Below are 10,410 nucleotides of genomic sequence, written 5' to 3'. Positions count from 1 at the left end.
CTGAAACAGTACAGAAAGGGGGAACTCTGGTTTAAAAAAAAGCATTGCTAAGATGACGCCATCTAGAGGACAGCTGCTATTTTCCACAGTCAAACGGAAAATACACAGCATTGCTTCTCAAGGCAATTCACTGGTTACAAGGAAGAAGGTCAAAGACACAGGTAAGAACAGTAGAGTTAATTATTGACAATGATGTATTTAAAATCATATGCAGTGGCATAGCAAGGTAATATTGTATGAACAAGATGAAGGCTTTGTCCCTTCTGAAATCTACCTTGTTAACACCCTAGAGAAAAGGTGAAGGCACGTTGTTGACACTAAGGAGATAAAGCCCAACTCCCCCCCCCAATCCTCCGCCTTTTTTAGCCGTTCTTCCTCCCTGCTCCCATTTTTCTGGCAGGCAATGCGTGAAGGGCAGCATTGAGAGACACATGCCTCTTCTTGTGCTAGTTTCCTCTGTGTAAGGAGAACACCCGTGGCACTAACAGCTCCACTCTCAGAAAAGCCCAGCCCAGAGCCATTGTGTAAAACAGTGCCAGATGAGCTCCAGCGCTACGCTGAGGGATTAGGGACTTGGCAATGCTCTTTAAACATGCACAAGTCCAGGGCTGCCCACTACACCACACACAAGTGATAGCCAACGTGGTCTGATGCAGTGTCATCCTCAGGCTAGAGATAAAACCAGGGCATCTGCCTCCCCTGTTTCCCCTCTTCCTCCCTGTACAGCCCCCAGCTCTGTTATTAGTCCCATACTCACCATGTCCTTTCTTCTGGCACAGCTCATTCCCAGCCCAGGCCTGCCTCCCCACTCTCATCTCACCCTCTGCCCATGCCCCCTTACACACAGCTGGGAAGGTGTTTTCATAGTATGCTGTACCCACAACTGCTGAAACATGTCCTCAGTTTGCTGTTGCCACTGCTCAGCAACTTCTGCAGCCAATATCAGAGCTGGAAGGGGAAAATAATCAGCCACAGAAGAGGCTGGTGAGCAGCACAGCAAGCCCAAAGGCATGCAGGGATGGGACAACATCAGCGACTATGAGAGGAAGCACAGAAAAATCCTGCAGTGCTCTCCCACACAGTAATTTTTGGCACTGAAGCACATTTTCAAACAAAGAGGGAAAACATCTAATGTTCAGAAGCAGGCTACTTGACAAGGTGTTTAATAGATGTTTCTAGATGAGGAGTAAAGGAGGCATCTGCACTGATTGAAAAGCAATACCACAAGGCCCTTGGTAGACCTAAGTCATGAAACCCCAGCTCAGATCAAGAGAAAGGAAAAAAATTTCCCTATCCATCGCTCTCCAGAACTCAAGCACCACGTCCCTCCCTGACTGCCAAAACCCATTTACCTGTTGGTAATACTGCTGGGCTGGAGCCTGTGGCCCTTGCATCTGTCCAGCCACAGGGCCAGCTTGTCCTTTGGACATGGGCTGTTTCTCGTACGGTGCCTTGAGCGCCTCTTGTCCCACTGGGAGCTCCCCTTGGGCTCTGCAAAGCCTGTCCCGTAACAGCACTATGTTTGGCTGCAATCAGAAAAGGATAGCAAAGGAAGGTTAACAAAGGAAGGTTAACACTGCCTGTCACCCAGTGCATCACACCAAGAGGCTGATTGGCCACACACTGATGAGCTCTCTCAGATGCCTGCTTTGCTTTATTTGATTGGAGTAAGTCTTTTCTGCATGAGGCATGGAGTCATTGGAACTGCTTTACATGTGTCTGCCTCCTATCTTGGGCTGCATCATTCCCAAGCCAGCCTGCCTACAAATACCAGCTGATGGAAGCTGAGAAGTCAAAAGATGACAACTGACCAAGTGTCAAGGTACATGTTTCATTGCGTCTGGCTTGCAGGAGGGACAGCTGCCCCTTTGGCAGCCACTGGCTGCAAGGACAAGGGTGTGAAATGAACAGGGAGAACAAGGCCATGCGCTTCTACCAGCTCAGCGAGGCCAATGCAGGGAGGGGGAAAACAGCCTGACTGTCACATCCTGAGGTGCCTTTCAAATGGCAGTCCTACTTGCTAACTGCACCATGCAGAGATCTTTGCTTGAAGTACACTTTGTTCCCACACAGAGAGGGAGTAAAAACTCTAAAGACCCCATACCTGATTAGTGTTCACAGGGAGGAAGGTCAAAGCTGCAGCAATGCTGCCCTGGGCAGCCAAGAGGTTGGCATACTGGCTCATCTTCTCAGCCAAAAGGGCCCCCACAGCATTAGGGTCTACAGCCTGGGTGAGCTGCACAGCTTTGCGCAGAATTACGACTTTCTCTATTAAATCCTGGAAGATAAGGAAAAAAAAAAAACCCACAAATGAGAACGGGGTAAAGTAGGCCTTGGCTAATGATTGTCATGGAGGGCTGTTCCTCAGGGCAGCCCTGCAGAACCCCTCTCACCTGATGGGAAGCTCATGCCAAGTGCAGGTTTTCCAGACAGTTACAGCTGCACCGAAGGCATGACTTTCCTAGTACACAAGATTCTAGAAGAGCAGCTGGCAACTGTGCACCAAGCAGCTTCTAATAGCAAAGACAGTAGTTCATACGGTAGAGTTCAAAGCCAAAATAACTGCTCTTATTAAACAGGATTTCAGCACTGAGCATGTCCACCAAGAGAGTATGCTTTCATAAAAATATCTGGTGAAAGCCATGAACGTGAACGGAAAACATCATGCCCATCACCACTCTCAGTGCTGAGGTGCTGCACATGTCTTTGCAGCAGTTTACCAAGTCAGCTCTTAACCATCTTAGTCAAAAGGATCTAACAGCTCCCTTGGGAGAGTTGCCCATGGTCTTCTCGTTGTTACTGCAACGATGGTTTTCCTGATATTCACCAGGAATACTCCATATCTTGCCTCCCTTGCACATCCCCAAATACGAAAGCTGGTCCTTGTTGGGTTTCCTCCTAGTGCTAAGTTACAGGAACATTTTCTGGTCAGGTTTCTCATGTTTTTCTTACTCTCACTGTATTATATTGGAAGATACGACAAATATTCATTTGCCAATATTAACATGCAATCCCTCTTTAAACTCTTAACAGATTTAGAGAGAGTGTACCACACAGGATTTCAACCATACATCACTAATAAGGACTGTTTATTGGCTGTTGAGTAATACATTTTTGTTTTTGCCAACAAACCAACACTTCAAAAAAGGCAAGTAAAAAAAGGCAAGATAACCAACAACTTCTACAAGTTTCAGCAATTCCACATCATAGTAAACAAGCAGCCTAATTATGACAACAACAATATTTTTCAATTTTAGTGTCAGAGAGCAAAGCAATGCAATCAAAATGCAAATTCAAATGAAAGGTAAATCTGTAAATGAAGCCCTCACAGACAAGACACTAGAAACTAATTTTGATAATTCAAAACTGGAGAAAGTTAACAATGCAAAGCAACATTCACATATACTCCAGTTCCTTCAGTTAACTAAACAGACTCACAGCACTGCCAGGTAATGTTACTTTAAGTACTTTCTAAACCTGGTCCTTCAAAGGCCCTGAACAGATAGGAGAAACTAAGATTATACTATAAAACAAATTATTCCATAATTGCTTCAGCTCACTGTCATCAATCCTATTCCCAAGATATTTGCTATATGCAATGCATTTCACTGCTGGAAACTAAACCCTCTATGTGCAACCTCCTAGAGAAAACTCTCATGAGAACCTTCCTACAAGTTTTCTCTCCAGATTTAACTGTAATTTCTAAGATTTCTTCCCCTGAACATCCAAGCCATCTATTCCAAAAGCAAAAATGTTCAAGTATTCCCCTGCTGCAAGAGATGCAAGCATTCAAATCCCTTTCTTTACCAAAACACTAAGCCCTACAACTGCCTTTCTACACAAGAAGCATATTAGCATGACTACCCAAAGACCACAGCAGACATGAGGGCCATCATGCTTCGCAACACATTTTCCAACATCATATTTATGTGTTATTTCTATGAAAGCCACCCGTTCCAAGAAGGAAAAGGCTTGCATCCTGAGATACATTTGGCTACAGACAGCAAAGCTTACCAAATAATTGCAGTGTGTTACTTCCAACATCTTTCTTAATAGATTTACAAACCTGAAGGGACAAGGGGCTGTTTCCATCCTGAACTTTGGTCCAACAAGCAACAAGTTTCTCCACATTGCCAGCACAAATGTAACAGAGGCAAGCTTGTGTCTGCAGAAGGCTGTCCCCCTCACTCTCCAGTCTGTTACCCAGGAGATCTAGGAAAAATATGAACAAAGAAGATGCTAGTGAATCACTTCAGTGATCTCTCCCATCACTGCCGATGCTGGGGAAGCCTGCAATGCCTGTTGTGTGTCTGCTCAGCACAGAGAAAAGGGATATTGCCTCTGGGCTCCATTGGTAAGGACAAACTTCTATGTCCAGCACAGATTATCTCATGGGAGCCCAGGGCACTTCAGAGGTACTTAATGACAAGTCCTTGTTGCCATGACAAATGCCTGCAAACCTGAGACACGTCAGAGGGGACAGTCCCTTTGCTGACATGACAAAGGACAAGAAGCCAGGGTTTGATTCTCCCTTCTGCCACCCACTTTTTGCAGTCCCTCATTTCAGGAGCGTGACCCGAGTGTGCAAGTGGCCAAGGAACTGTGCCATGATACTGCTCTGGGCCAGCATGTGCTGAAGTGAGTTGTACAGCTCCCTAGATGCTGTGGCTGGTGTCTGAGGGGCACAGGGGTGTCAGGCACACAGCTGTTGGCAATATAACTTCCCTATGGGTTAAACCCAGCCATGCAGAACACGTGAGGGCAGGCATGCTCACTGCCTGTGAAAGAGGCCTCCTTCCAAGACATCAAAATTGCTCTTGGAAAAGAAGAGCAAAGTGCTTCCCTGAAACATTTCCAGTTGCATCCCATGCACAAACACTCCAAGACACTGGTCCTTTGGCTGAGACACCTGCCACATCATCATCACTGTTACCCATTTGGAAACAGTAAAAGACCAGCAGCTGTGCACTACACAGGCAATTGCCAGGACACAGCTGTTCACAAGGGTCTGGGTTCTGTGCCCAGAAAATCAGGGAACACTGGGAACACAGCGCCCCAGAGGTTCCTCTCCTCCTCTGCAACACAACTGAAGACCCACGTTATCCATCAGAGAAGCTAGTGAGGCATTATAATAATTTACTGAAAGGAAAACAACCGTGGCAAAGTGTATTTTGCTGTAAGTGGAATAAATGACATCCAGTCTGTAAAGCGTCCTTACCGCAAAGGGCTGCAAACTCATCTGGCCTGGCATAAGTGAGCACAGCAGCCAAAGCCTCTCTCCAATTCTGCAGATCACAAGACTGCACAATCTCTTTCCAGTTCTTTGTTACCACTGCAGTGATGAGCTAGACCAGAAGGAGAGAGACCACAGTTAAGATCTTGGTAGGATTTCCTTTGTTTTTTTTAGGATACAGTAAAATTTGTATCTATTCAAATGTACACATCCCCACTATACCAGGGTCGTGGTAGATACTGCACTGCAATTCAACAACTGCACAAGAATACATTTTACTTCAAAAGGAGTTCAGTGAAAAATCACAAAACAAGCTCAGTTAAGAGAGAGGCCAATTATTCTTGCTACAAAAAGAATTTGTGCAAGAAAAGAATGCACAAATCTCTGCAAGCTGGGATTGCTGCAGATGGTTTTCAGCACTGTTTTTGCAGAAAAAGATAACATAACAAGTATTTAGCTGTAAGTCCTCAACACAATGCCCAAAGGGTATGAATTTTGTTTGTCAAACTATTTCATTTGGCTTTAAGCTCTTGGCCTCAGACTGACCAGTGAGGGCCAGTTGAAAAGGCTACTTGAAGGAAAGCAAGTTGGCAGCAATATCAACCTGAGCTGGCTGCAGCATCCCTACTCTACACGTAGGCACACAGGCTGCCTGTCCACAAGCCCTCAGAATGAAATTCCAGTTTCTTCCATCTCAAACTCTGCCTCTGATTATTTTGCTTCAGACAAAAGGCAGACTTGGCAGTTGTGCTGCTATTTAGTGAACAAAGCCCTTGCCACACCAGGACTTAAAGCTCAGAAACAGCTGAACAAGCAGTAAGTGTGCAGTTTGGGACCAGAAAAAACCACACCTGACCAACAAATGCAAGCTCCTCACTACAAGGTCAACACTCACTTGTTAGCACAGGCACAGATAACTTGTCAGCTCTCCATAAAAGTACCTTTTCCCAACGGATGAACTACAGCGAAGAAATTTCCTGTGCCTTACAAATTCTCCTTCCTCTGCTTAGGCCAGAGGCAGAAAAGGAGCTGGGGGTGGGGGGAAAAAATCCTGCAGAGTCTTAATACTTGAGATTTTCCTCTTTTCACTTGTATACTACTAAAAATGCAAATTGTTCCCATCTCAAGCTGGATTGCAGGTGGTGACCAGCAAAATCCCACTTATAGACCCTAGTCTGTGTCCTACATGCCCTAACTCCCCAAGTGACTGTGCTTTGTGACCTTCAGCCCTGCTCCAGGAAAGCACTTAAGCACAGGCCCATTTTACAGGCTGCCTCTTGCTACTGCATAAACACCCTTTTTTTGATGATGGACTGCTAAAAAGTGACAACAAGCAACTTTCTCCCCTCCTCTAAAAGCGGCCATCCTTGACAAACCAATTGTCCTGTGCTCTTTTAAGGCCACTTCCCTCGTTTCATCCTCTTGTTGCTACTTTCTCATGTCAGTAGTAAAGAAGGAAGATTTGAACGAGCAGCATCAGCAAGCCCTAGTATTGCAAAAAGCTAAAAAGAATATAACCAGCTGGCCATAACACATTGAGTCCTAGGCAGAGGGTGACTGATCTACCCTGGGCATACTTCGCTCTCTTCTGTACATGCAGTGAAATCAAGCATGGGCAAAATCTGGCAAGACTTGATCACAGGCAGAAAGCAACATAATGCTGCTAGCACTGACCATGGGTCATGTGCAACTCTTGAAAAATGCAACAAGATAACAGACTGAAATGTGCGCTGCTTAAGATATTTATCAGTGAGAATCTACTAGCATATATGCAACTCAGACACTGGAGACAAGGTAAAGAATACTCTGCTTGTGTACTGATGTTCAGATAGCATGCCTCTTCTCTCCTTATCAATGCATTAAAAACCAAATAACAGAAATCCTTCTGCTCTGAGATCATGTAGATGACTTTAATACTTTTTAGCCTCTCACAGAAATAAACCCATGAAATGGCAAGAAAACTTTAAGGTGAAAGAGGGGAGTTGCCAAAGGCCTGAATGCATGTTGTTTCTTAACTGAAAAACACATACCCTGGTAATTTTGCTCTGCATCTTAGCAAAGTACTTTTCCTGTGTCCTAGAAAGCAGCTCTTGTCCACCTGCGATGGCCAAGATAACGGCGTCAGCCATGCGGTTATCGTGCAAGCAGAGATCTACTGCACTCTCAAAGTTACCCGTCAGCAAAGCCTGGGTAATCAAACCGTCCACATCTGCAACGAGAGGAGTACATTTATAAATGATGGCACAAAATATTGCTTAAATATGCAGCAGCAGGTGATTCTGTCCAACTGTACAACACTGCAAAGTTCTCTGCAAGCCAGCCTACTCCTACTTACAGGGATGTTCAAGCTGACCTCCAGTCTCAAACACACTATTGTCACAGCCACATCAGGTGGGGCACTCTCAAGCATCACTTACTTTGCTGCAGAGCAAGCTGCTAGCAAATGCTAGCAAGATGCTAGAGGTCTAAATAATCTCTGAAACAACTATGCTGCATGCAGTGCCAGAAACAAAGTCAAACCTAGACAGGGGTCAATGGTTTCTGTGTTATTCAAGATCCCCTGGGAGTTTCTGTACAAACAGTAACACTAGCACTTCATGCCTGTTCAGGTGTGTGTTCGTTTATATCAGAAATCACTCAGAGTAGCTGCATTTCATTGATGAGGTATACGACTGCTGTACACTTCCTTTCCTTCCTTAAAGAAGCTATATTTTCAAGTGCCTTCAGACTGCTGTGAAATGAATGGAATTAGAGGCAAGTCATGACAATCCTGCACGATCTGTGCAGAAATAGCCTTCTCACTGGAACACCAGTATCAACATCAGTGTTTATAAGTATCAGTACATACAATGAAATCAATACCAAGGGTTTTTTTACCTCCACTAACAGAGATGTTAAATGTCATCTTTGCAGATCTCAAATCTTCAGTTTCTTGTTTACAGTCATTCACCCTCTAAGAGAAAGGAAAAGCATAATTTTGGAGATTATGTCAGCACTTGGAATATAGACACACATTTAAAAAAATATGGCTCTTGCTTTACAAGTTAAAGATAGAACTTCAAACTACCAGTTCCCTAAGAGATCATTAACTTTGAAGGGAAGAAAAATATCCCTGTCACTTGTTAGATCACTGTTTCAGCACAGGATAATCAACTTCACCTTGTGCTGGCACAAAGCCACTTCCTAAGCCCCTGAGAAAGGCCTTGGCTTATCAAAGGGCCTCCAGTGCATGTAAACACACCACTATAAAATCATTGTTCTGAGAGATCAGAGTGGACCATTTTTTAAAATGGATGCCAAGGGGAAGAAGCACTGGAAGCCCCCGATTTCTAAATACCAGGGAAAGCTTATGCAAGCACAAACGTGCATACCTAGAGATCACAAATACCAGCAGACACCTGGACCCTGGGTACTAACTTGCATACGTGCATCCATACCCATATACACACAACCCCCTCAAAGCAAAACAGCCACAACCACAAAATCAGAAACCTTCTCCCTTCCCCCCTCTTTCAACTTCAATCTCTACCAAGAACAATCTACCATAATGCTACCTAGGTTTCACTTTGCTCCACTTAGACTTTCAGCTCATCTTTGAAACTGCACTAAGCACACACCCTAGTTTAATTAAGCAAAACACATGAACACATATATGTGTTCAACACTTCAACACAGAAGTCCAGCGTAGTCCACACCGACTGGGTTGATGGTTGGACTTGATTTTAAAGGTCTTCTCCAACCTTAATGACTCTGTGACTTAAGCACTTTGTACTCAGTACAGGAGTGTTCAGCAGTCATAAGCTGTTTTTTTATAAAATTCCCCCAGAAATTAAGATAGAGAGCATTTCCTGCAAGTACTTGGATTTTGGGACTTCAAACAAAACCTTTCAATAATAAAAAAATAATACCAAGAGGGAAGACTCTCTCCACCATCAATTTTCACAGCACAGCCTACGAAGGGTGCAGAAATTGTCCCACAAACTGCCTCCTCTGTCATAAGCCAGAGTGCTAGTCCATGCAGTGGCAATTCAAGAGTCTGCAGAGAACACCCTGCTTGTATGCTTATCAGTGAAATTGTACTTCAGAGAATGAAGAACAAATACACAGTCAACCAAGAACAGGCATTTGGGATGGGGAGGTAAGTCCACACAAGCTTTATGTTCGGCTTCTAGAAGGAGGCAGTGTCTGGAAAATTATTTTGCTGTCAGAAAATGCATGATGGGTGTTTGGTATCAGTTGAGAGCATGTTGTCACCATCACAGGGATAATGCGCCCATCCAGTTACTTTATGTATGTGATAGCACTCCTCAATGCATCATCAGTAGCTTCAGGGCAGTCTTACAAATATTTGCCACCCATGCTGGTAGGCTAAGGTCATATTCAGCTGTGAATTCTCTCCTAGAAGAGATTTGTTGTAAGACATCCAGTATCTTCATGACTGCATACAGCAAAATCCTTATGCAGTCAGATACACGTCTGCCACTACAGTGTGTAACGAATTAACAAGCAATGAAGCACCTACCGTAAGGAAAGCACTCTGTTTTGGTGTCCTTAACAGGCCATTATATGGAGTCAACAAGTGCACCACTCCAACATGCATGAGCCATAAACCACCACCGTAGATGACACTAAATTGGGCTGGAGTGTTGATCTGCTCAAGGGTAGGAAGGCTCTGCACAGGGATCTGAACAGGCTGGATTGATGGGCTGAGGTCAACTGTATGAGGTTTAACAAAGCCAAGTGCTGGGTCCTGCACTTCGGTCATAACAACCACCCCATGCAACGCTAAAGGCTTGGGGAAGAGTGGCTGGAGAGCTGCCTGGCAGAAAAGGACCTGGGGGTGCTGGTTGACAGCTGGCTGACCATGAGCCAGCAGTGTGCCCAGGTGGCCAAGGCGGCCAACAGCATTCTGGCCTGTATCAGAAACAGTGTGGCCAGCAGGAGCAGGGAAGTGATTGTGCCCCTGTACTCAGCACTGGTGAGGCTACATCTTGAATACTGCATTCAGTTTTGGGTCCCTCACTACAAGAAGGGCACTGAGTTGCTGGAGCATGTCCAGAGAAGGGCAACAAAGCTGGTGAGGGGTCTGGAGAACACATCTTATGAGGCACAGCTGAAGGAACTGTGATTGTTTAGTCTGGAGAAGAGGAGCCTAAGGGGAGACCTCATTGCTCTCT

The 10,410-nt window shown here is 44.9% G+C and overlaps 1 protein-coding gene across 3 annotated transcripts in view; it reads right to left on the bottom strand.

Moving 5' to 3' along the window:
• Positions 1-10,410, bottom strand: part of SEC31A (SEC31 homolog A (S. cerevisiae)) — a 44,509-nt gene that overhangs the window by 16,354 nt on the left and 17,745 nt on the right. For all 3 annotated transcript variants that reach the window (XM_010297020.1, XM_010297021.1, XM_010297022.1), the window contains 6 exons: positions 8,111-8,186; positions 7,264-7,442; positions 5,219-5,345; positions 4,067-4,212; positions 2,105-2,278; positions 1,353-1,526 (listed from right to left, as the gene is read on the bottom strand). In XM_010297020.1, the coding sequence (XP_010295322.1) occupies positions 1,353-1,526; positions 2,105-2,278; positions 4,067-4,212; positions 5,219-5,345; positions 7,264-7,442; positions 8,111-8,186 (876 nt within the window). The remainder of the gene's footprint in view (positions 1-1,352; positions 1,527-2,104; positions 2,279-4,066; positions 4,213-5,218; positions 5,346-7,263; positions 7,443-8,110; positions 8,187-10,410) is intronic.

Source organism: Phaethon lepturus, unplaced genomic scaffold, assembly GCF_000687285.1.
Source record: "Phaethon lepturus isolate BGI_N335 unplaced genomic scaffold, ASM68728v1 scaffold49461, whole genome shotgun sequence".
NCBI classification, from domain to species: Eukaryota; Metazoa; Chordata; class Aves; order Phaethontiformes; family Phaethontidae; genus Phaethon; species Phaethon lepturus.
Note: the sequence above shows the minus strand (reverse complement) of the source record. Positions and strands in the feature narration are given on the sequence as shown.